A 27,660-nucleotide genomic window follows, 5' to 3' on the forward strand; every position below is an offset into this window, starting at 1 on the left:
ACTATCTCCGTGATCTTTCCAGTTAATCCATTACAGTTAAACTGCAGAATTCTGAAGTGCATAGTGTGACAGCTGTAATTAATAATAGATGGCAGCTCTATGTATTTCATCGATATATTTATATTTTTACTCATCTCTGGTATTATAGATATATTTATAGATGTAAAACCATAACTTCCTTTTCCACTTGTACATCTCATGGAATAAAGAGGTAATCATAAGAATCCAACACGTGTGGCCTATTTTATCTACAACATGGCGCATCCGGTAAATCATCAAATATAAAATTAAGCATCACAAGAGCAAAATTATCATCAAAATTGTGACGACAGTAAGTTCCTTTTCCACTTGTACATCTCATGGAATAAAGAGGTAATCATAAGAATCCAACACGTGTAGCCTATTTTATCTACAACATGGCGCAGCCGGTAAATCATCAAATATCAAATTAAGCATCACAAGAGCAAAATTATCATCAAAATTGTGACGACTGTAAGTTACGTGTAGTACCAGAGCAATATTTCAAAGTGAAAGAAAACAAGTCGGATCCTGGAAACACGCCCGAACACGTGTGCGAGGAATCACAGGAACAGAAACAAGCAGAAACAATGGAGACATCAATGAAGGTACCACTTCCATTATCGTTCGACGGCAATGTAAAAGAAAAATGGAACAAGTGGAAGCAAAAATTCGATTTATACATGAAGGCCACAGGGCTGGACAAAAAAGAAGAAGAGAGGAAAGTTGCAGTGTTCCTACATGTCATCGGCGATGACGCACTAGAAAAGTTTAATACATTCGGGCTAAGTGAGGCGGATAGCAAAAAACTCGAGGCAGTGACAAAATCGTTCGAAAACTACTGTTCCCCTAAAGCGAATGAGACAGTAGAAAGACACTTATTTTTCACTCGTGTGCAACAGAGTGGTGAAAATTTTACAAATTATTTGACTGACCTCAAAACGCTGAGCGCCACATGCGGCTTTGGTAACCTCAAAGACAGTCTAATAAAAGACAGAATAGTCTGTGGTATCCGAGACTCAGAATTGAGGAACCGCCTTCTACGAGAAGATAAATTAGATTTGGAGAAGTGCACACAAATATGTAAAACAGTAGAACTAGCAGACATACAAATGAAAACAATTGGCGAGGACTCGAAAGTACACCTGATAAAAAAAAAATGCAGACAACCATGAGGTAAATGGTGCCCATCGAAAGCAGGGCTCAGGTGTAATGTACCTTAACTTTGGTACAAATTACTTTTGTTAAATAAAATAGATCGATTGAGAAGTCACGTGCTTTATTATAGTTCGTGTCAAGAACAATCTTTAATAATATGTATATTCAAGTGTGTACAATAAAAGTGGTTGTGCAGTAATATGTATATATAGGAATGTGTATTGTGAATCGATTGTATGTGTGTTCCTGAACCGATGATAGGTTTGTTCCTGACATCCCTCCTTTTCAGCGGTACCTTGCGGGTGTTTTAATTACACGTCCAGAGCGAGTGCGTGGTGGATGATTGAGGCTAGCTGCATCCTGTGGTGTAGCGGGCGTGGAAGGTTCAGATTCACGAGGCACGTCATCTGGCGAACACTGTTGTGTTGTGGTTTCTGTAGGTGGCTGTGTTGGACTTGAAGAACTTTGGTTTTTGGTTCAACAGTAGGACGATCTGTGGACGACCTAGGATCAACGTCGAGGGATGAAGTGGCTGGCTTAAGATGCCATGTGTTTCTTCTGTATATGGCGCCATCTTTGGTTTGTACTCTGTACGAGCGGTGTCCTTCTGTTCTCACTATATAAGCTGGAACCCAGTTGTTATGGCTTTATCTAAGCAGTACTTTCTCTTGCGTTTTGTATTATCTACTCTGTTTTTTATTTCTATCTGCTGTTTCTTTCTCACCTACCTTGAGTTTTGTTAGTTTTTTGCTTACGTTTTTTATTATTTTTGGATTGAGTAGCTTTTCATTGGTAGGTAATAGCGTTCTGGTTCTTCTGTTCATTAACCGTTGAACTGGAGACCCTAGGTCCATGCGTGGAGTATTCCGATGATGTAGCAGCGCTAGCTGTATTGTATGTCCGTGTTGTCTTCGAGGCACTTTTTCATCAGGTTTTTTGCCTCTTGTACATAGCGTTCGGCTAGACCGTTTGAACGTGGAAAATGAGGTCTCGAAATTCTATGTTCAAAGTTCCATTCTTTCTGAAAAGCCCTGAAATCGCTGCAATCAAATTGTTTACCACCATCTGATAATAGTACTTCCGGGATGCCGAAGGTAGCAAACCATGTCTTAAGTTCTTTAATGACGTTGAAGCTGGTGATATTGTTTAGTTGTTTAAAGTCAAAGTATCCTGAGTAGCTATCTGCAATGAGGATGTAATCCTTTCCTCTTAAGTGGAATATGTCCGAAGCGACAATACTCCATGGCCGTTTCGGCGCTGCTTGTAAATTTATTTGTTCCATCTGATTATCTTTTTGTATTTTGCTGCATGCACTGCAAGTTTTTATGTACTCAGTTAAATCTTTGGTCATTGTTGGCCAGAATACATTGTCACGGGCCAGTTTTAGCGTCCCTTGTAGTCCTGTATGACTAAGATGGCAATGTTTCATTACTAATGGCACCATTGAGTTTGGAACCAATGCTCTGTGATCTTTAAAAATTATGTCCTCGTAAACGCTGAGAGCCTCTATGTAGTACCAATATTTTTTGAGATTTACCGGCACTTTATTGATGGGCTCTGGCCATCCTTTTAATATGGTTGACTTTAAATCTGTTACGGTCCACGGTTATGGTCTACGGTTACGGTCCACTTGGGAGCGTGTTCGCGCGAACACACCTAGTGACTGGTGATGGGACGAAAGTTGCGATACAAAAGTATTGAAAACAAGAAAAAAAGATCGAAAAATCGGCATCAAAAGAAAGAAGAAAAAAGAAGGAAGGAAAAAAGGCACGTTTTTCGCGGAAACGAAAAATTTTTTTGCTCTCTTCCTTATTTGGTTAGCTGGCGGATGGACGCAAGAAAAATAGGCTCCAGCCTTGAAGTTTAGTTGCTGGTAAAAGAAGAAGCAAGAACTGTTTTTTTTATTGTGCGCATTTAATCGGGGAATTTTTTATAAACCAAAAGGTTTATAGTAGAATTAATCATTACGAGATTGGTGATTTGGTTCAGCCTAAACTTTGGCGGCCTTTTGATCCTGCAAAGGATAGTATAACAGTTATGCGCACAACTTCAAACGGAAAAGCGTCAAGCTCAGAAACTGCTGTATTATCATTATTGTGTACATCAACTGCCCATCCCCAGCTATAATCAACGCATGGTAAAACGTCATCGCCATGCTGTGCACATAATTAAGTGAGTATTGGTGAAGAACCAAAATACAGCCACGAGGAAGCACGGCCGATTCCTTAGACCCACGACGAAAGGACTATCAGCAAAGCCTAGAAACTAGGAAAGAAGCGGTAGAGCAAAGTACCGTAACGGTTCATTCCGGCAAACCTCGTTCCCATTCGTCTATTCTGGGATAGTAATAAACCACAAGACAATTTCCAAGTGAGCAGTAAGTCGGCCTTGGACAGTCACTCCTAGTGAGGAAAGCAATGGTGATTCAAAATCGGAGAGCCCTATACTAATTGTGAAGAGTAGGCCTAGTACTCCGAAGGTACACCCTTCTCCCTGCGTCCACGAAGCACACCGTTTCCTTTGGAAAAGCGTTCAACACCACCTCCGCCTCCAGGGCCAGCAGTACGCTGAAGTGTAATACAACGAACGGCAGAATTAGTCCCCAGTCATCCAAATAGTAAAGGTCAACACGACGTGTATTGCCACCAGGTGCGCTCGACCACCTCGAACCAGAGCGCGACAACCACCAACGGTACCAGAACAGCGCGCACAAGCCAACGACAGCAACAACAATACCAACTACAACAACTGTACGATCGTGCACCTAGGTCTGCTGCAGAGCCGGCCACCGCAACCAGAACCACATAAAGGGGTGGGTCCGTTCCAAAGCCCCCCATGAGGAGAGCTTAAATACACTTGTAGACGTATATACATGAGCGTAGGCACACAAAGAAACTAAAGCAATAAAAATATACACATATATATACCACACCATGAAGACATATGGTTAAGTACTTGTATTAATTATAGTTATATGCATATATAGGCATATACCCACTTAGAGTTGCGCATTGAGTGCAACCACCTATAAATATATACTTGGGTGCTAATAGCGAATATGGGTATATGTATATATAAGCATATGCCTACTTAGAGTTGCACGTATGTATGCAACCCCCTTTTAAATACCTGCTTAGGTGCTGATATCGCCTATAGTAAATTACCTGTAAGCAGAGGCATACATAAAATTACGCATAGGCATACATTAGTATAGAAATACATACATATATATTTATAGCAAACATGGTTACATACAAGCAAATACCTACCCGGAGATGATAACCGGAAGGATTAGTATTCGTTTTCATTGCCACTTTGTAACCATGGCTGCATATGATTCATTTATCGTTCCATTTAATCTTATGAATTAATGATAAAATCTTTGAAGTAGTAGATTACATTAGGACATAGTATAATACATCATGCATAGTGCTTTATATTAATTAATACATTGTGTCAACTCCATTTTGGTGAATGTAAATCAAAAAAAAAAAAGAGAAAATGTTTACACCTTTGAATTTAGGAAGACTAAATTATATACATGTCATTAGTATCGTTAGTATTACAAGTGCATAAGCACATAGTCCTTTTTTTTGGTTTCGGTATAAACATTACGTAATGACCACTATTACAAATAACTTATATACGTACACACCTAAATGCAGGAAGTAGAATTTGGTTATATATTAAGTGGTTTTCTTTTTCCTTTATTATTCCTATAAGTCCCTTGGTATAAGTAAATCTAATTATATAATTATTTCGCCCTCTTCTACTACCTTCGATATATACCCCCCCAACCCATTTACATAACACCATTGCTAAAATACACAAATTAACATATTCGTTATGATATGCGTACGGGTTAAGAGGTTATTGATTAAACTGAATTTACCAGAAATAAAACTAAAATAAATTGAACTTAAACGCGAATAAATCAACCTAAAATAAAACCAAATAAATTAAGATATAAAAACAGATTTGGGTAAAAGAACTGATATCGAAAATCCGAACAAACCGCAAACGGGTAAAGGGTTACGAAATCCCAAGTACACACTACTTACCATTCCGCCTTTTCCATGCCCACGTCTTTTTCTATCTATTCTTAAAGACTCCTAGTTTAAATAATCAAAAAAAAAAAAAAAAAAATTTATTATTTAATTCTTGCGAAAATATATATGATAATTGTAAACCATTGTAAAAATTAAACAATCGTTAATGTAATCACAACAAAACTTAACTGCTCTGGAATTACCCCCTTTATTTTTGTAAGATGAATAATCAATAAAGTGTACTAATAATGGGAGTGCTGACTTCCTCCTTGACTTAGAAGGCATGTAGGGTATACAGGTAAGGGGCCACCGAAAAATAGGTGCGTCGGTGGCCATGGATTTGAGGGTGGGTATAAGCACCGGGCGTGGCAACAACAGCGCGGCGCCCCTCTATATATTCGGCCCTTTTATTTGTATTTTTATTTTTCAGCCTTTTTTTTCTAATTTTGATTTTGAACTTGTGGTAACCGGTCATGTCCGGTTCGGTAATTTTCGTTGCGTTTAGTTTTTTTTTAATTTCTTTTTGAATTTAAATTTTTGAATGTTCGCGGTCTGTCCGTGGCATCCGGTTTGACCGGATGTCGTTTTAGTTTGAATTTATAAGCGTTTTGAGTCGGTCTCTGCGCTTCTGTCAGTTTTTTTTTGAATTTGACAACTCTTGGTTTTGATAGGCATGATAGGAACTTTTTTCTGTTTATGGCGCAGGAACAGTAAGGTTGGCAAGGACCCGCCCCAGCCGACGATGACTAGCCACTGTGCACCACCACATCATGCCGACCGCCTTCCTTACTGCTTCCATCGTAGATGCGATACCATAACAAATCATTAAGTTCTTTACTTTTTGAGATCTCTGCTTTAAGTTCGTCTTTTCGCGTTTTCGTGAATGGTACAATAGCACATATTTGTAAATTTTCTGTATTTAAATCTTCACTATCTAAGTTTTCGCAGTCTCTACTCAGTAAATCTGCTACATACAATTCCGTACCTTTTTTATAAGTGACTTCTGGATTATAAGGCAGGATTTGATACATGATTCTTTGCAATCTCGGTGGTGCATCTGTAATTGGCCTTTTAAATATTGTCTCAAAAGGCTTATGGTCAGATTCAATCGTTAAATCTTTGCAACCCCAAATGTACATGTGAAATTTTTTACATGCAACTTGAATGGCGTTTGCTTCTTTTTCTAATTGGCTATAGCCCTGTTCAGTTTTTGTGAACGATTTCGCACAGTAAGCGCTCGGCTTCTGTTTTTGTATTAGTACTCCGCCACATGCATAACTACTGGCATCTACTGACAGCAAAATTGGCGCTTTAGTGTCATAATACCCTAGTGCTGGTGGATTCTGCAACAGATTTTTTAGTTTATTGAATGCTTCATTGTGTTGCCTATCCCACACCCACTCAACATCTTTTCGCAATAATTGTCTTAGTGGTTGGGTGATATCTGCCAAATTGTTTATAAATTTCGACACGTATGTTACCATACCCAAGAATCTTTGCAACTCTTTGACGTTTTCCGGTTGCTTAATTTTCGTTATAATTTCTATTTCTTCGGGATCAGGTTTTACCCCTTCAGCGGAGACTATATGTCCCAGAAACTTTACTTTTTGTGTATTAAAAACGCAGTTTTCTTTATTAAGCTTAAGGCCTGCTTTTCTGAATTTGTCAAGTACCTCTTGAGTGATCCTCTCTAGTTCTAGTTTGCTGGTGGCATGCAAGAGAACATCATCCATAGACACCTCCGCGTTCTTTACGTCCGCTATCAACGAACTCATTACTTGTTGGAAAACTTCCGGAGCCGATGCTAAGCCAAATGGCATTCTTAAGCAAGATTATCTTCCGAATGGGGTACTGAATGTCAGATATTCTGAAGTACGGGGTGTTACTTGCAGTTGCCAAAAGCCTTTTTTTACAATCGAGTAACGTGAAAGAGTTGCAGTAAAGTGGTTGATGATAGGTTTGTTCCGGACATCAGGCATTAAGATGCAAACAGGCAGCCACATAAGCAATGACAAGGAGAGAAGTTCGACATATAACCAGCAGCGGGAGTGTCAGAGATGTGGTCGACAACATGGGTATGGCCAATGCCCGGCTTTTGGTAAAGTATGCAACAATTGCAAAGGAAAAAATCACTATGCTAAAATGTGTAAAGTTAAAACAAAATCAGAAACTCGAAATGATAAGGTAGACTCACTCTATGTTGGTAGTGTAGAAGGCACACTAGACTGGACTGAAAAAATTATAGTAAATAACTCGTGCAAAATTGAGGTTAAAATAGACTCAGGCGCGAGGTGCAATGTCATGCCTGTAAGCAAACTAAAAAATACAAAATTAAAAAATATAAAAATTGTTAGAACTAATGTAAAGCTAACAGCATATGGAGGTCAACATATAAATGTTATTGGAAAATGTAATCTAAGCTTTAAATTTGCACATAGGGAAAATTCAGATCTGTAGTTTATAGTAACTGAAAACACAGATGATCAGGTTTACCAAGTTTGATGGCACTTAACATTGTGCAAAGAGTTCACAATGTGGAATTGAATCATAACAGTTCCTCAACTGGAAAAATATTAACGAAATATAAAAAAGCATTTGACGGCATGGGTTGCATAAACAATTAAAAAATGATGCTAAACCTATTATTGCTGCCTGCAGAAAAATTCCAATTGGACTAAATGACTCGGTCAGAAAAGAGAGAACATGGAAAAAGAGGGTATAATAAAAAAGTGACTGAGCCCACTGAATAGGTTCACCCATAGTTATTAGCAAAAAGAAAAACGGACAGATCAGAATATATATAGACCCAACTGAACTGAACAAATCCATAAAGAGGCAACATAAAAAGATTCCCACATTTGATGAGCTGAGCTCAAGTATAGCCGGTAGCAAAATTTTTAGCGTGCTTGATGCAAGCAAAGCATTCCATCAAGTAAGGTTGACAGATCGAAGTAGTTATATGATGACAATCATTACCCCGTTTGGTAGATACAGGTATCTAAGAATGCCGTTTGGCATTAACTCTGCCACTGAAGTTACTATAACTACTCTCATGAGTTAACCATAATAGATGACCTAATATTCAAAGGTAGCAGGATAGTAGTCCCTAAAAAGTTAAGAAAGGAAATGCTAGGCTTGATTCGTTTCAATCACATGGGAAAAGAAAAATGCAAAAATAGGACAAGAGAGATCCTGTTCTGGCCCCACATGAACAAAGAAATCGAAGACATGGTAGATAATTGTGATATTTGCAACAGGCACAGAAAGGCCAACGTCAAAGAAACGCTACTAAACAGGGAGGTTCCAGAAGGACCATGGCAAATGTTAGGTGTAGACCTTTTTTACTATCAGGGTTCTGAATTTCTACTTACAGTGGATTATTTCAGTAAATATGTAGAAGTTGCAAAGTTGAGGGACATGTCTAGCAGCTCAGTGATAGCTGTGCTAAAATTCCAGTTTGCAAGGTATGGAATCCCACATACTGTATATTCAGACCCTGGAACACAACTTAATAGCCTGGAAATGTCGAAGTTTGCCAGAGACTGGGACTTCGCCTGGAAAACCTCCAGTGTAAATTATTCACAATCAAATGGAATGGTAGAGAGACATATAGGCACAACGAAAAGAATGTTTAAGAAAATGGATGAAGATCCAAGCAAGGATCCGAATCTGGCAATGTTAGAATACAGGAACACACCGATAGGCAAGGGCGTAAAATCTCCGAATGAGATCATGTTCGGCAGGAAGATTAGAGGAATCCTACCAAATAACAGAAGTCTTGAAAGAGAAAGTGAGAATAGGGAAACAAGAGAGAAATTGATTAAAATACAACTAAGGCAAAAAGAGCAATATGATAGGGGTGCACGTGATCATAGACCATTAAAAATAAATGATAAAGTTCACGTAAGAAAAGAATTGAATAAACCATTAGTTCCAGGTAGAATAAGCAAGATTTGTAACAGACCCCGATCATATGAAGTAACATAGGCAAATGGAAAAAAGATAGAAAGAAATCGTAGACACCTATATGGTCCAATTGGTATGAACAAAAGCGAAAGCAATGAGCAAAATGTAGATCAAAAGGATAACACCTATGATCACGATAGCGATAGGACGCAACATGATGCTAACGATCCCATAGACACAGATACTGAACATAGCTATCTTATCCCTAACACAAACGTAACGCACGGAGGGAATCCTGAACAATACATGCGCACCCGTTCGGGTAGAGAGATAAGAAAACCTGAATATCTAGATAACTATGTCGAGTAACAAATCAAACTTAAGACCATAACGAAATTGTAAAACGACCAATTTAATTTAAGTTATTTAAGAGGGAAGATGTGACAGCTGTAATTAATAATAGATGGCAGCTCTATGTATTTCATCGATATATTTATATTTGTACTCATCTCTGGTATTATAGATATAGTTATAGATGTAAAACCATAACTTCCTTTTCCACTTGTACATCTCATGGAATAAAGAGGTAATCATAAGAATCCAACACGTGTAGCCTATTTAATCTACAACATATAGGGGGAGACGTCGTCACTCTGGGAGTAAGTGACTGGTGACTACGCCTGGGTTGTGGAAGGCTAGGACGCAACTGCTGTTGTGGCCCTGGGACTGGACGTCCTTGGGTAAGCATTGGGGTACACGGTGTATTTGTGTAAGGCTAGGACGCAACTGCAGTTGTGGCCCTGGGACTGGACGTCCTTGGGTAAGCATTGAAGTACCCGGTGTATTTGGGTATGCGGCCTGGCAACATGGCGCAATGAAACCCGTCGGGGGGTTGCCGTCGCGGAGGCCAGAACATCTAGGAAGGAGCTGCATTGAACAGATGTCGCAAACATATATGCCAGCAAAGGCAAACCGTGCAACCTCCCGGTAGGGACTAAGAGTCTGTTTCCCTGACCTACACAATTTCTGCCGGAAAACAGGGGGGGGGGGGGGAGAAGACGGGGGCAGGGGCTGATGCTCGGCATTGCTCCCGATTCTACTACGCAGGCTGTAGGTATGAGTGGGAGCAGCCGTATGAGTTGGTGGCGCCGTGAGGCGCGAGCAGCCGCGGGTACTTGTTGTGGCTTGCTGAACAGTGGGGCTGCTGGAAGGTAGTGGGAGCGCTAAGGCGTAGACTACGGGACGCCCTAGGGCGTGAACAGCAAGGAGCTACAAAAGATTTATAGAAGTTACGTGGACGTCTGGTTTTGGGATCTAGCCCAGAACAGCCTGTCCGATGCAACCATGCCTTACACGAGACACACTGACAAGAGTATGACCGTCCTAAAAAGATTCTTTCCCGGCAGATGCAGCAAAACCATTTCTCAGGACCAGGGTCAGGAGACGTACCCGGATTGGGTTCGTTACCTTCCCGGAGCAAGAGAATATGGAGCAGTCCCGCTGCAAGGAACTGCTGGGAGGATGACAATTTGTGGGAGGGATGCAACAAATTAAATGGGGTTATACTGAAATGACAGTCCTTGATCGGCCGAGTCGCTCCGGTACATAGAACCGACTGCCTTGGGAAGCGTCGAATTGGGAAGTTTCGACTAAATGATCGGTCACACCTATTAGATGGGGCGAAGCACTGCTACAACAACAACAACATCACAAATTGTCATTAATATCCTCTAGCGGGAGTCCAAGGAAACTTGCTGTTTCAACAGGGGTGGACGTCATGTGAGACACATCGCAAGCATGGCATACATTTTGAATGTCGGGTTTGATTCTGGCTAGGTAAGAGTTTAACTTGTTACAGTATCCAGGTCGTAGTTGAGCTAGAGTGACTCGCGTTTCCCTAGGCAATGTGCGTTCCTCTTCTGCAAGTTTAGGGTACTGTTATTTGAGTACAGGATTCACCGGGTAATTCCTGACATAGAGGCCCGACGCCTGTTTGTGGAGTTCACTGAGGACCTGCTGTGTTTTTTAGCTTCATACGGCTTTTTTCTCAGGTGCCGTATTTCATCATCATCACTCAGATGTCTGTTGAGATGCCCAGGTTTCTGGGTATTCAACAGGAACTGTTTGGTTAGCATTTCATTCCTCTCCCTGATGGGGTCATAAGAAGACAACCCGTGGCGGTTCTGGGGGTAGTATTTTTTTTGGCAGGCCTATAGCTCCTTCCAGAGAGTAATCTTTAAGCGTGGCGACCATATCGGGGACGCGTAGCATGCAATCGGCTGGCCAATTGCCTTCTTTATCTTTTCCCCAGGTACTGCCAGCAAGGGATTTATGGATTTTGTTACAGCTCTGGATTTTCGGAACAATTGCGGCTGCGTGCTCACCAAAATGTAGATCCTGATCAAACATCACACCCAAGATTTTGGGGTGTAGGACAGTCGGTAGCGTAGTGCGATCGACGTGGATGTTCAAAATGGTCGACATTTGGGACGTCCAAGTTGTAAATAGGGTCGCGGATGATTTAGTCATGAGAATGCCAGGTTTCGTGAGGCAAAAAACTGGTGAGATCAGGGAGGTAGCCGTTGATTCTGTTGCAAAGCTCATCGATCTTTGGGCCCGGGCCTATGGCCATTTTTGTGCAGTCATCGGCGTAAGAAACGATAGTAACTCCTTCTGGTGGCGAAGGTAGTTTTGATATGTAAAAATTAAACAAAAGTGGGGATAGGACACCACCCTTGTTTAATCCTTCTTGGCTTTGATATTTCGTTTCTGAATTGCACCGATGCCTGCCGAACACCCAGATAATTTACGGTCCACCTTTTAAGACATGGGGAAGGGTAGACCCTTCCAAGTCTTGCAGTAACGTGCCATGGTTGACCGTATCAAAAGCTTTTGGTAGGTCTAGCGCTACGAGTACTATTCTATGGTGGGGCTTCTGATTTAAACCACAATTTATCTGGGTGCTAATGGCATTTAGCGCGGTGGTGGTGCTATGGAGTTTTCTAAAGCCATGCTGATGACAGGCTATCTGCAAATTTGCTTTGAAGTGGGGGAGCAAAATGGCTTCAAGCGTCTTGGCTACTGGCGATAGGAGAGATATCGGGCGATATGACTCTCCTATGTTGGCTGGTTTCCCAGGCTTTAGTAGCGGGACCACCTTGGCCATTTTCCATTTTTCGGGTATGACAAAGGTGGAAAGAGACAGGTTGAAGACATGTGCTAAATATTTGAAACCCTCTTTTCCTAGGCTTTTAAGCATCGGCATGGCTATGCCTTCTGGGCCCACTGCTATGGATGGTTTAGCATGACCGATGGCATCCTCAACCTCCTTGGCGGTGATGGTAATTGGTGACGTGCTGGACTTATGTTTACGTGCGTGTCTGTTGGCTCTCCGTCTATTTTTGTCGACCGTAGAATGCATTATGTATTGTCGGCAGAAAGCGCTTGCGCATTTTTTCGCATCCGAGAGCACTTTGTCGCCAAAGGCGATGGGAACTTTGCCATTGTGCCTAGACGGATTCGATAGCGACTTTACAGTGAACCAAAGTTTACCTACAGCGGAAGAAAGGTTACAACCGCTTAGGTGCTCCTCCCATTTCGTGTGTTTGTGTTCATCCACAAGCAATCTGCTGCGTTGGGTTATATCCCTTATTTGGGGGTCGCCGGGATAGAGCTGTCTTATAAGGTCACGTTCTCTCGCTAAACTTGCGGCCTCTGCCGGGAAGTGGGCCGAATTTCGGGAATTCTACCGGCGGGAATGAAACGAGGCGAAGCGGATTCAATAACCTTGCGTAAAGCACGCTCCACTTGGCGGGCATCAGTTGGGATAGGTAGGGCAGGAAAGCGGTTGTCTGTAAAGTATTTGTATTCGTCCCACTTTCCTTTTTTAAAGTTAATGAAAGTGCGTTTTTCTGCTAAGATGAAGTCGGCGGGACGCTCGAGCGAAATAAGTATTGGCAGGTGGTCGGATGCCAATGTTACCATTGGCTGCCAGTTGACGCAGTTTATGAGCTCTGCGCTCACGATTGAAATATCCGGCGAACTGTGACAGCTTCCTACCATACGTGGGGGGCGTCTCCGTTTATAGTGCAGAACGTCGTTTCTTCTATTTGATCCGCTAACATCTCACCCCTACTGTCCACCCGCAAGTTTGAATGCCATAGATCGTGATGGGCATTGAAATCGCCAAAGATAATGTGATTGTTTCCAATGAGTACGCCGCTGATATTAGGGCGGTATCCACCGGGGCAACAGGTGACAGGAGGGATGTAGATGTTGATGATTTCTAAATGTGCATCGCCCGACCGGACAGATAATCCTTGACGTTCTAAGACACTGTCCCTGCGGTCGATGTCGGGATCAAATATATGATATTGCACAGTGTGGTGTATGATAAATGCGAGGCCGCCTCCATTTCCGCTCTCGCAATCTTTTCTGTGGACATTATACCCAGAAAAGGTCTGCAATGCAGATCTTGCTGTGAGTTTAGTCTCTTGAATCGCAGCAATGCGGATGTTGTGCCGCTTCATGAAGTCGACTATCTCCGTGATCTTCCCAGTTAATCCATTACAGGGGGAGACGTCGTCACTCTGGGAATAAGTGACGGGTGACTACGCCTGGGTTGTGGAAGGCCAGAGCGCGATTGCTGTTGAGGCCTGGGACTAGACGTCCTTGGGTGGGCATTGGGGAACCTGGTGTATTTGGGTATGCGGCCTGGCAACATGCCGCAATGAAACCAGTCGGGGGGTTGCCGCCGCGGTGACCAGAACATCTAGGAATGTGGCTCCGTCCATGGCAGAAGCTGCATTGTGCGGATGTCGCAAAGGTATATATTCTGTGCTGGCAAACGGTGCAACCTCCCGGTAGGAACTAAGAGTCTGTTTCCCTGACCTACACAAATGCTGCCGGAAGAGAGTGGAAGAAGACGGGGGCAGGGGCTGATGCTCGGAATTGCTCGCGACTCTACTACGGATATTGCAGGTATGAGTGAGAGCAGCCGTATGAGTTGGTGGCGCCGGAGGGCGCGAGCAACAGCGGGTACTTGTTGTGGCTTGCTGAGCAGCGGGGCTGCTGGAGGGTAGCGGGAGCGCAAAGGCGCAGACTACGGGACGTCCTAGGACGTGAACAGCAAGGAGCCACAAAAGATTTATAGAAGTTACGTGGACGTCTGGTTTTGGGGTCTAGCCCAGAATAACCTGTCCGATGCAACCATCCCTTACACGAGACACACTGGAAAGATTATGACCGTTCTAAAAAGATTATGTTCCGGCAGAGGGGTCAGGAGACGGACCCGGATTGGGTTCGATATCTTCCCGGAGCAAGAGAATATGGAGCGGTCCCGCTGCAAGGAGCTGCTGGGAGGATGACAATTTGTGGGAGGGACGCAACAAATTAAACGGGGTTACACTGAAATGGCAGTCCTTGTTCGGGGAAAATCCCGAGTCGCTCCGGTATATAGAACCGACGGCCTTGGGAAGCGAAAAATGGTAATCTGAGGCAATAATAATATGCTTTAGCACGAATTATATGCATATATATCGATTGAGAATACAGTAAACATGCAATTTTATTGAAAAATAGTGGATAATGACTCATACATTGGTTAATGACTCATATATCTATGGCAGCTTGACCTCTAGACAGAAAAAAATACACGAAAAATCCTGTTGTTCTAGCATGGCCCTATTATAATACCCCACAGTGAATATTTCTCAAGTCATGTTGAGAAAAAGTGTACCTACAAAGTCTGCACATCTATGTCAATGCTAAAAGGGCACAGAATGTGTATAGATGGGGCTGCCTCAAGGTGACCCCTGGTACAACGGGCAAAAACGCTCTCATAAATAGTGGCTAACTTGAAGAGCTACAGGATATCCTAAAAAATGGTTTAAAAATTCCCTCCTAAGGCGCAACGCTTGAATTATACAATAAATAAAAAAATTAGTAACAAGTGCAGAATACATACATTTGTCAAAAAAAAAAAAAAAAATCGGACTTTATAGAGATTTTTGTGCTGATTCCAATGGTATATTTCTTTTTTGGTGCAAATGAAAGGTTTGGGGGTAATTCCATGTCAAAAGGCGAAATTATGAATTTTTCAAATCAAAATATCTCCGAAACTAGTGGATGAATTTCAAAAATTAAAAAATCGAAAAATAACCTATAAAAATACGTTTCATCTGATGTATATATATCCTTAACTTTTCTAGTGTTTATTTACCAAAAATTTGAAAAAGCTCTTTTTTGCATTCGTGAACGAGCTGATATTACCTTATAACTCTTATGTTTATTGTTATGTTAGCCGATCCAACACCGGCTGCGCCATGCACAGTAATTCTGCGTAGAACACCTTTCTGCATAGGCGGCCTTCGGGCCCGCTTATAAAAAATAACCCTGGGCTACGCCATGCCAAGTCCGGGTGTGTGGAATTGTAGCCAATTTATCAAGAAATTCCTTTGAGCAAGCAATTGACAAACGTGTATGTTTTGTCAAAATGCTCTGAGCAAACGAACGGACACTTAAGAAGGATATATTCACTTGCTTTGCATACTTCCATCCATATTTCTTCCACCAAAACAACTTTCTGCAGCTCGAAAAACTTATAAAAACCTTCTTTTCTAGGCTGATGTTTCGTATTAAAATATTTCCATTTAATATGAAATCCATCAAAATTAGAAAAAATCGTAACATTTTTCAATCTGGTAGCTTGTTTTTGGTGAAATTGTCATTTTCCCCGCAAAAGTCAAGTGGCTAACGTCACACCAAAGAGGATAAATACAATAAGAGCCGTCACTCGTTATTTTTTTGGCATTTACTCGATGTATACTGAGAGGTAGTCGGTTATTTTTTTTTTTGGGCGAGATGTTTATAAATTTCTTCTATACATTTTCGTGGGATATTTTTGTTTATTTTTTGGACTGTATTTAATTAAACTATTTAATTCTCTTTCCAAAAATCACAGTTGCACAAGGGCCTACGCGGCATGGATAAATGCGAGACAATTAAATATGTCCCTCTCAGAAAACATTCGGCATCAATTTTTTTCAATTTCCAGCGAAATACTCGCCACAAAATAATGAGTTACGGCTCTTATTGTATCTATCCTCTTTGGTCACACTAAATGGAATTACCTCCGTTTTTTGTATCATGACCTGTAAATTGATTGTACCTATATCACAAAAATGCTAATGTGATGCTGCCATAAAGACCATCTCGACATTCATACATCTACAATAATAATATTGCATATTTGGCGTTAATATGTGGTTAACAAATATTTATAAAATGAACGTGCTTGCCAAAAACGGGAAAAATAGTGTTCAAACACATGCACTCAACTACAAGTCCACAACTACTCTTCTAAGGAAAGAGGATTCAACAAACATGATATGGCCAAATTATTGCAGCAAAATAGAAATGTTCTGTTGGAAATATTGCCGTATAATGTCCGTGTTCGTGGATTCATTTAACTGAAAAATATAAAAGAAAGTTTTTGGACGTTATGGGTTGCTGACAGGAATATGTCCCAATATCTGTTTCAATATGCGTCGAAAAGATACAGTGAGTTCTGGCAAAGGAACCCTGTTCTTTTGACCAATTAATAATAAATGCCAAGGCCATTGAATAATATCGTAAGGAATTAATTGAGCGGAGGGAGACCGAAATTGCTACCAAATTGATAAAACTTGAACAGTGGAAAGTAGAAATGCAAAATAGGATCTTCAAAAAGGAAGCTGAAGTATTAGCTATAAAACAGGAAAATCAAAGGTTAATAAAAGAAGTACAAAGGCACTTCGGTTTCAAAGTAGACCCTAAGGATGACAGCTTCAAAGAAATGCTGGAACAAAAAGAACGTGAGGAAAAAAAACAAAAGGAGGCTAAACATAGGGCCCAGCAAGATAAAATGTTGACAAAGTTGGCAGTCAGCTCTGTATAGACCTGTATGTGTGTGTGCGTGCACTCATGACAGTGGATGACGTTTGACGAAGACCAGCGAGTAGTTGTTAGTTACCTAGTTAGTTGAATATATGAATTACGGTATGGTTGTGAACTCATTGGCTACGAGCCCATAATATTTGTGCAACATTCAACTATAATTAAATATACTTTATTAACGTATTTGTGTGACTCATTATTGTGTACGCATAGCACAACAGGTGAGTTATTACAGTGGCGACGAGGATGGGATCGAAAGATCGAAAATAAAAATTAGTTTTTCAAAATTGGAAGTGGCGGCAGTGTCGGCCATTTTCTTTTGTGGATTCTGTTCAGACGAATACGTACTCGCTGAATTTGCAGTATTGATAACGAGAAAATGTTTCGTTACAGATATTTCGCTAAAACTGAGACACATTAAATTGTGCTATTGATAAATAGATACGATAACCGAAAGAAACAAATCGAAGGTAGAGTAAATAAACCTGAATTAGCACATTCAATTGTGCATATCAGAAATAATCAAAGCAGATCTAATTACCTGATTTCAGACTGCAAGTGACGAATTAAATTTTGTCTAGAGCAGACACGAATCGGAGATGACGAATTGATTTTGTCAGTGGTGCAGGCGTTAAATACACTGCAGTGGTTACAAACGAACCAAGGAAACCCATAGGTAGAAAATTTGCGCATTTAGTTAGGCATATAAAAGTGTAACTTAATTATTTGATTTCAGGTATATTTGAAGCAATACATTTAATTGTACAAAATGACAGAAATTCGCCCGTTTCTGTGCGATAATATTGATAGAGCGCTGATACGATCAGAATGGGAAAAGTGGCATAGGTCCTTCTCTTTATATCTTCAGGCAGAATATATAAATGATAAAATAAAGAAAAAGAACAAATTATTACAATTATTACAAATTGTTACATTTGGGTGGTCCACAGCTACAGGAAGTGGTATTTAATATTCCGGGTGCTTTGGTTAAATCCGATGGGAAGACAAATGTTTTCAAAGTACTGGTAGATAAGCTGAATGAATATTTTTCACCAAAGCGTACCTCGACTTTTGAGAGGCACCTGTTCCGTAATCTGCCCCCTAGTGAGGACGAGAATTTTAATAAATACTTGTTGCGTCTTAGAAATCAAGTGTCTAAGTGCGAGTTTGGGAAAACTGTGTCGGAAATTGTCGAAAGTTGCGTGAAAGATAAAATTATTGACTCTTGGGCCCCTGTTGACCTTAAAAGGAAACTGCTCGAAAAGGAACAGAGTCTGAATGAAATAATCGAGTCCTGTCAAATTTACGAGAAAATCAGTAAACAATCATGGTCCATGTTCACAAAATCAAGCGAAGAAAAAGTCAACAGAATTTCAGCCAAAACATCCGGAGGGAGACATATGAGTGTATGAGATGCGGTCAAAAAGGTCACGGGAATAAGGACTTGAAATGACCAGCGAGATTCCTAAAATGCAACAAATGTGGTCTGGTGGGACATTTCGCAAGAAAATGCAAAACCAAAAAGCGCAAACACAACAGCAATGGACATAGTTCATCCAAAAAGCGGTCATCAGGGTCGTTTAAGGTGCGTAATGTAGAGGACGAAAGCGAACCGGAAGAAGAAGTTCGAGAGCTGAATTGCTTCAAGATTACAAATGACGCGTCTGATGATGAAAACCTGAGATGTGACATTGGGGGTTGTGGCATACCAATGATTATTGACTCTGGTACGCGATTCAACTTGGTTAGTGAAAATGATTTTAAATTGTTAAAGAACAATGCAGCAGTTCTATGGAATGACCGAAAAGACTCGTCCACTCATTTTAAAGCTTATGCGTCGAATCAAACACTTAATGTCCTGCGAGTATTTGAAGCACCGATAGGAATACGTAATGTAGAAAGAATTGCTACCTTCTATGTGATCGAAAATGGATGTCAGTCACTATTAAGGTGCGAAACGGCAACGAAGCTAGGAGTACTGAGGCTGGGAACAAACGTAAATCGTGTAGATAGAGTAGAACCTTTCCCAAAAATGCTGGGGGTGAAAATTAAATTATCAATAAATCCAGATGTTAAGCCGGTACAACAGGCAATGCGACGAGTCCCTGTGGCTTTGGAGAAGAGGGTCGAAGATAAAATAGACCAAATGCTTGCACTAGATATAATCGAGCCGGTGTCGGGACCCAAGTCGTAGATTTCACTAATAGTGATTGTCGTCAAAGAAGGGGGCGAAATGAGACTGTGCATCGATATGCGCAGGGCAAATCAAGCCGTATTAGGCGAGAATTATCCACTCCCCACAAACTAAGAGGGGCCAAATTCTTTTCAAGAATTGACCTGAAATAGGCATACCACCAGTTAGCGTTGGACGAGTCCAGCCGCCACATCACTACGTTTATCTCACACAAGGGCGTCTTTCAGTACAAGAGGCTGATGTTTGAAATAAACTCAGCTCCTGAAGTATTTCAACGCGTGATAGAAACGCTTTTATGCTCGTGCAAAAACGCACTAAATTACATAGATTATATCATCATATTCGGAAGAACAGAGCAAGAACACGATGAAGCTGTCAAAAAAGTGGTAGACATATTCAAAAACAACAATCTCCTACTGAATGAAGCGAAATGTGTGTGGAAGGTAAGGCAACTCAAGTTTCTTGGCCATTTGCTATCCGATGAGGGCATCGCACCAGATCCTAGTAAAGTCCAGACGATCAGGGATTTTCGGGCTCCACAATCAAAGGAAGAGCTGAGAAGCTTCTTAGGGTTGGTAACGTACGTAGGCAAATTCATCCCCGATCTCGCTAGCACGACTGAATCATTAAGATGTTTACTGAAGCTAAATTGCATGTTCACTTGGGATGAACCCCAAAAAGATGCGTTCAACAAACTAAAACTCGCTCTCTCTGAGATACCTAAGTTGGCATATTTTGACCCTAACAAAAAAACGCGGGTCATAGCGGACGCTAGTCCAGTTGCGCTAGGTACGGTATTGTTGCAAACCGATCTCGCTGGCGAGGCCCAAGTCATATCATTCGCAAGTAAAAGTCTTTCAGACACAGAGAAGCGATACTCTCAAACGGAAAAAGAGATTCTGGCACTGGTTTGGGCAGTCGAGAGGTATTACTATTACCTGATGGGTTAGAATTCGAGCTAGTCACTGACCATAAGCCACTAGAGGCAATCTTCAAGCCGACGTCGAAACCACCTGCTAGGATAGAAAGGTAGCTCCTTAGGTTACAGCCTTTCAAATTTAAGGTCACATATCGGCCAGGCAAAGAGAATATTGCGGACTCCGTGTCAAGGCTCTGCAAAATCGTGAATGCAAACACCTTTGACAACGACCAAAACAATAACATTTTTCACATTGTCGAGAGCTCCATACCTTCAGCTATGGGAATATGCGAGGTTGCGAAGGAAAGTACCAAGGATCAGGAATTGGTAGACGCTGTATCATACGTGAAAAATGACTTGTGGGAGACGAACAAAACTAGCACATTTTATCCATTCCGGTACGAATTGTCGGCGGTAGGCGACATCTTACTTCGAGGCACTCGAATCGTTATACCAAAAACTTTAAGAGAGAAAACGCTACAGCTGGCCCATGAAGGATATCCGGTGGAATCGGCCATGAAGCGGAGATTACGGTCCAAAGTGTGGTGGCCATTAATAGACAGAGATGCGGAATCATTTGTGAAAAGATGCGTAAATTGCTTACTAGTTTGTCAGCCAAATAAACCAGCACCAATGCAAAGGCACTCGTTTCCGAATGGACCATGGCAATGCGTGGCCACTGATCTTCTCGGTCCACTCCCAAATGATGGACACGTTTTGGCATTGATCGACTATTATTCCCGATATCAAGAAGTCAAGTTCACTAAAAGAATTACATCTGAAGTCATAATTTCCATTTTGCGAGAAATTTTTAGTCGGTTGGGGATACCAAATTCATTAAGAGCGGACAACGGCCGGCAGTTTGTGAGTGCGGAGTTTAAGAGTTTCTGTCAAACCCATAACATGGAACTAATCACAACCCCCCATACTGGCCGCAGGCTAATGGAGAGGTCGAGAATATTAACCGCTCGTTAGTAAAACGTTTAGTAATAGCACGCAACAACAAAAGAGACTACAAGAGGGAAATTCAGGACTTTACGCTTATGTACAATGTTACCCCTCATGGTACAACTGGGACATCACCATTTGAACTTATGTTCAGTCGCGTTATCAGAGATAAGATCCCGGGGATACAAGACTTGACAGGCGATATGCTGGATTCAGCGGCCAGAGATTTAGACATGATCAACAAGTGGAAGGGGAAAGAGAAGGCAGATACGAAGCGCGGAACGAAAGAACCTGATATTGAAGTGGGAGATAAAGTGGTTTTACGAAATGTTATATTCCCACACAAACTCACACCAACGTTCGATCCAACGGAGTATGTAGTAAAGGAAGTAAATGGAAACGAGGTGACGATAGCGGCGAATGGGAAGTCGTTGAGAAGAAACATAACCCATGTCAAAAGACTGCCAGTTACCAAAAACGGTAATCCTTCTGTTTCAGGAGAACACCAAAACGCCGCAGAATTAGCTACACCGTCTGCTACCACGACAACAGTACCAACGAAGGTCGCAAGTGACATGGCGAGGCGTCGTCAGCAACACCTACCGCATAAGGCTGTAACAGTTTCATCATCAACAATTCCCACTGCCTCAAATTCATAGCTGGAAAGGAGACTCAAAAATAAGGGAGAAATGTATAGACCTGTATGTGTGTGTGCGTGCACTCATGACAGTGGATGACGTTTGATGAAGACCAGCGAGTAGTTGTTAGTTACCTAGTTAGTTGAATATATGTATTACGGGTGTATGGTTGTGAACTCATTGGCTTCGAGCACATAATATTTGTGCAACTTTCAACTATAATTAAATATACTTTATTAACGTATTTGTGTGACTCATTATTGTGTACGCATAGCATAACAGGTGAGTTATTACAAGCTCTATAGCAAAAAGAACAACACATATACAAGTAGGAACACATTCACATTTTTCAAAGCTCTAGAGCTTACGGGAGGGTGCCCAGGAAGCATTTTTTGAAAATTTTGATCCAAAAATATTTAAATATACCATAAGATGATTAAATACGTTCAAATTTGAAAGCATTTTCTGTTCGAAAATCGTCGGGAGAAAAATGTGCTCTAAATCTTATTATTCTGGAATAATCATTATGATTCCTATTTCGAAACGTTTTGTTCACATTTGATATTCTAAAATTTAGCTTTAATTGTTTTAGAGTAATATTTGACTGGTTTTCACATTAATTTTCTGATCATATTCGTGAACATATGTATTTCAATCGTTTTGGTTGAGATTTTTGAATCATTTTTGTATGCGATTATGATGCATTTATTGAGCTATGCAAAAGTGAGCTATTTGAACCACTGCTCACTCGCAAACAAACTTTACCGATATACACCTGCGACTACAACTTCCAACATCAGCTATGATCGTCAATATCTTAAAATCCGATACGGTACCTGTCTCTTCAACCTGTCTCTTTCCACCTTTGTCATTCCCGAAAAATGGAATATGGCCAAGGTGGCCACGCTACTAAAGCCTACGAAACCAGCTAACATAGGAGAGTCATATCGAGCGATATCTATCCTATCGGCAGTAGCCAAGACACTTGAAGCTATTTTGCTACCTTATTTCAAAGCAAATTTGCAACTAGCCTGTCGTCAGCATAGTTTTAGAAAAATTTATAGTACAATCACCGCGCTAAATGCCATTGCCCCCCAGATAAATTGCGGTTTAAATCAAGACCCCCACCATAGGACAGTACTCGTTGCGCTAGACCTATCAAAAGCTTTTGATACGGTCAACCATGGCACGTTACTGCAAGACCTGGAAGGGTCTACCCTTCCCCCAAGTCTTAAAAGGCCGACCGCAAATTATCTGGGTGGCTGGCAGGCATCGGTGCAATTTAGAAACGCAACATCAAAACCAAGAAGAATTAAACAGGGGGTGCCACAGGGTGGTGTCCTTTCCCCACTTTTGTTTAACTTCTACATATCAAAGCTACCTTCGCTACCAGAAGGAGTTCTATCGTTTCCTACATCGATGATTGCACAATAATGGCCCCAGGCCCACATTTCGATGAGCTTTGCAACAAAATAAATGGCTCAGGGAGCTCTCCAGTTTTTTCACCTCGTGAAACCTGACATCATCGACTAAATCATGTTGTTGTTGTTGTTATTGTAGCAGTGCTTCGCCTCACCTAATAGATGCGACCGATCACAAATTGTCAGCAGGTTAGGGGATCAGAATATACCCGGGGTAGGTATGCCTGTCGTAAGAGGCGCGTACTGTTCTTTGAGTACTGGATTCACCGGGCAATTCCTGGCATAAAGGTCCGACGCCTGTTTGTGGAGTTCATTGAGGACCTGCTTGTGTTTTTTGCTTCATACGGCTGAGTTGTCAGCTGCCGTATTTCCTCAAAGTGCTTACGGAGATGACTCCTTAAGCCCTAGGCGGTGTTGGCTCATCAATCAGCTGTCTGTTGAGATGACCAGGTCTCTGGGTATTCAACAGGAACTGTTTGGTTAGCATCTCATTTCTCTCCCTGATTGGGGGTAAACTCTCCTAATTATGTAGATGGTGTTCTAGGGACATAAGAAGACAGCCCGTGGCGGTTCTGAGAGCAGTATTTTGGCAGGCCCGTAGCTTCTTCCAGTGGGTAGCTTTTAGGCTTGGCGACCATATAAGGGACGCGGCTGTCCAATTGCTTTGTATGTGGTAATGAGGCTTGGATGAGGTGTTGTGAAGCAGCTGAGGGCACAATAGGCCAATGGTCGCCGTGCGATCCTCAATTAATTATCTGTCTATGTGGTAATGAGCGTTTCTTTGTTTTTCCCCAAGTACTGCAGCAAGGGATTTGGTTATTTTATTACGGCTCTGGATTTTCGGTACAATTGCGGCTGCATGCTCACCAAAATGTAGATCCTGATCTAACGACACACCCAATATTTTGGGGTGAAGGAAAGACGGTTGCGTAGTGCCATCGGTGTGGATGTTCAAAATGGTCGACATTTGGTACGTCCAAGTTGTAAATAAGGTCGCGGAGGATTTAGTCTGTGATAATGCCAGATTTCGCGAGGCGAAAAAACTGGAGATAGTAGTTGTTTGTTCTGTTGCAAAGCTCATCGATCTGTGGGCCTGGGCCTGTGGCCATTATTGTGCACTCATCGGCGTAGGAAACGATAGTAACTCCTTCTGGTGGGAAAAGTAGCTTATATATGTAGAAATTAAACAAAAGCGGGGATAGGACACCACACTTTGGAACCCCTGGTTTAATTCTTCTTGGCTTTGATGTTTCGTTTCTAAATTGGAGCGATGCCTGCCGACCACCCAGATAATTTGAGGCCCACTTCTTAAGACATGGGGGAAGAGTAGACCCTTCCAGGTCTTGCAGTAACGTACCATGGTTGACAGTATCAAAAGCTTTTGATAGGTCTAGCTCAACGAGTACAGTTTTATGGTGGGGGATTTGATTTAGACCGCAATTTATCTGGGTGCTAATGGCATTTAGCGCGGTGGTGCTGCTATGGAGTTTTCTGAAGCCATGCTGATGACAGGCTACCTACAAATTTGCTTTGAAGTAGGGGAGCAAAATGGCTTCACGCGTCTTGGCAACTGGCGATAAGAGAGATATCGGTCGATATGACTCTCCTATGTTAGCTGGTTTCCCAGGCTTTAGTAGCGGGAGCACCTTGGCCATTTTCCATTTTTTTGCGAATGGCAAAGGTGGAAAGAGATAGGTTGAAGACATGTGCTAAATATTTGAAACCCTCTTTCCCTAGGCTTTTAAGCATCGGTATGGCTATGCCGTCTGGGCCCACCGCTTTGGATGGTTTAGTATGACCGATGGCATCCTCAACCTCTTTAGCGGTGATGGCAATTGGTTACGCGCTGAATTTATGTTTATGTGCGTGTCTGTTGGCCCTCCGTCTATCTTTGTCGACCGTAGAATGCATTATATATTGTCGGCAGAAAGCGCTCGCGCATTTTTTCGCATCCTACAGCACTTTATCGCCAATGGCGATGGAAACTTTGGCATTGTGCCTAGACGGATTCGATAGGAACTTTACGGTGGACCAAAGTTTACCTATACTGGCAGAGAGGTTACAAACACTCAGGTGCTCCTCCCATTTTGCCCGCTTGTGTTCATTCACAAGCAATCTGATGCGTTGGTTTATATCCCTTCTTTGGGGCTCGCCGGGATCGAGCTGTCTTCTAAGGTCACGTTCTCGCTAAATTTGTGGCCTCCACCGGAAAGTGGGCCGAATTTCGCAATTGCGGGAATGAAACGAGCCAAGGCGGATTCAATGACCTTGCGGAAAGCATCTTGGCGGGCATCAGTCGGGATAAGGAGGGCAGCAAAGCGGTTGTCTGTAGAGGATTTGTATTCGTCCCACTTTCCTGTTTTAAAGTTTCTGAAAGTGTGTTTTTCTGTGACGATGAAGTCGGCGGTACGCTCGAGCGAAATAAGTATAGGCAGGTGGCCGGATGCCAATATTACAATCGGCTGCCAGTTGACGCAGTTTACGAGTTCTGCGCTCACGATTGATATATCCGGCGAAATGTGACAGCTTCCTACCATACGCGTGGGGTTGTCTCCGTTTATTGTGCAGAACGAGGTTTCTTCTATTTGATCCGCCAACATCTCACCCCTACTTTCCGCCCGCAAGTTTCAATGCCATAGATCATGATGAACATTGAAATCGCCTAAGATAATGCGATTGTTGCCAGTGAGTAAGGCGCTGATATTAGGGCGGTATCCACTGGGGCAACAGGTGGAAGGAGGGATGTAGATGATGATTATTTTTAGGGTTGTATCGCCTGACTGGACAGATAAGCCTTGACATTCTAAGACACTGTCACTGCGGCCGATGTCGGGATCAAATATGTGATATTGCACAGAGTGGTGTATGATAAACGCGAGGCCGCCTCCATTTCCGCTCTCGCGATCTTTTCTGTGGACATTATACCCAGAACAGGTCTCCAGAGCAGATCTTGCTGTGTGTTTAGTCTCTTGAATCGCAGCAATGCGGATGTTGTGCCGCTTCATGAAATCGACTATCTCCGTGATCTTCCCAGTTAATCCATTACAGTGTAACTGCAGAATTCTGAAGTGCATAGGGAGAGACGTCGTCGCTCTGGGAGTAAGTGACTGGTGACTACGCCTGGGTTGTGGAAGGCTAGGACGCAAGTGCTGTTGTGGCCCTGGGACTGGACGTCCTTGGGTAAGCATTGGGGTACCCGGTGCATTTGGGTATGTGGCCTGGCAACATGGCGCAATAAAACCCGTCGGGGGGTTGCCGTCGCGGAGGCCAGAACATCTAGAAAAGTGGCATCGTCCATGGCATGAGCTGCATTCGACGGATGTCGCAAACATATATGCCAGCACAGGCAAACGGTGCAAAGGGAGGTAGGGACTAAGAGTCTCTTTCTCTGACCTACACAATTGCTGCCGGAAAAAGGGGGGGGGGGGGAGAAGACGAGGGCATAGTCTGATGCTGGAAATTGCTCCCGACTCTACTACGCGCTAAGGCGTAGACTACGGGACGCCTTAGGGCGTGAACACCAAGGAGCCACAAAAGATTTATATAAGTTGCCAGGACGTCTGGTTTTGGGATCTAGGCCAGAACAACCTGTCCGATGCAACCATCACTTACACGAGACACACTGACAAGAGTATGACCATCCTAAAAAGATTCTTTCCCGGCAGATGCAGCAAAGCCATTTCTCAGGACCGGGGTCAGGAGACGGACCCGGATTGGGTTCGATACCTTCCCGGAACAAGAGAATATGGAGCAGTCTCGCTGCACGGAACTGCTGGGAGGACGACAATTTGTGGGAGGGATGCAACAAATTAAATGGGGTTATACTGAAATGACAGTCCTTGGTCGGGAAAAATCCCGAGTCGCTCCGGTACATAGAACCGACTGCCTTGGGAAGCGTCGACTTGGGAAGTTTCGACTAAATGATCGGGCACACCTATTGGATGGGGCGAAGCACTGCTACAACAACAACAACATCACAAATTGTCATCAATATCCTCTAGCGGGATTCTAAGGAAACTTGCTGTTTCAACAGGGGTGGACCATAATGAGAGGGCTGTTAGAGGCTTTGGTTCCACATTACAATTGAAGAGCTGGTTGGTGTAATGTGGGGACACATCGCAGGCAGGGCATACATTTTTGAGCTAGAGTTACTCGCGTTTCCCTAGGCAATGTGCGTTCCTCTTCTGCAAGTTTAAGGTATTGTTCTTTGAGTACAGGTTTCACCGGGTAATTCCTGACATTGAGGTCCGACACCTGTTTGTGGAGTTCACTGAGGGCCTGCTGTGTTTTTTAGCTTCATACGGCTTTGTCCTCAGGTGCCGTATTTCATCATCATCACTCAGATGTCTGTTGGGATGCCCAGGTTTCTGGGTATTCAACAGGAACTGTTTGGTTAGCATTTCATTCCTCTCCCTGATGGGGAGTAATCTCGCTTCATTATGTAGATGGTGTTCTGGAGACATAAGAAGACAAC

The 27,660-nt window shown here is 42.3% G+C and overlaps 1 protein-coding gene and 1 pseudogene across 1 annotated transcript; both read left to right on the forward strand.

Annotated features, from left to right (window-relative positions):
• Positions 1–189: 189 nt before the first annotated feature.
• Positions 190–7,682, forward strand: LOC137254218 (uncharacterized). The gene is made up of 2 exons (XM_067791931.1): positions 190–1,191; positions 7,201–7,682. The coding sequence occupies exons 1-2, from the start codon at positions 609–611 to the stop codon at positions 7,680–7,682; spliced, it is 1,065 nt and encodes a 354-aa protein (XP_067648032.1). The 5' UTR covers positions 190–608.
• Positions 7,683–8,864: 1,182 nt separating this feature from the next.
• On the forward strand, positions 8,865–17,118 carry LOC137254219 (large ribosomal subunit protein mL64-like; annotated as a pseudogene).
• The last annotated feature ends 10,542 nt before the right edge of the window (positions 17,119–27,660 follow it).

The sequence above is a fragment of the Eurosta solidaginis genome, chromosome 5, assembly GCF_040869045.1.
Source record: "Eurosta solidaginis isolate ZX-2024a chromosome 5, ASM4086904v1, whole genome shotgun sequence".
NCBI lineage: Eukaryota > Metazoa > Arthropoda > Insecta > Diptera > Tephritidae > Eurosta > Eurosta solidaginis.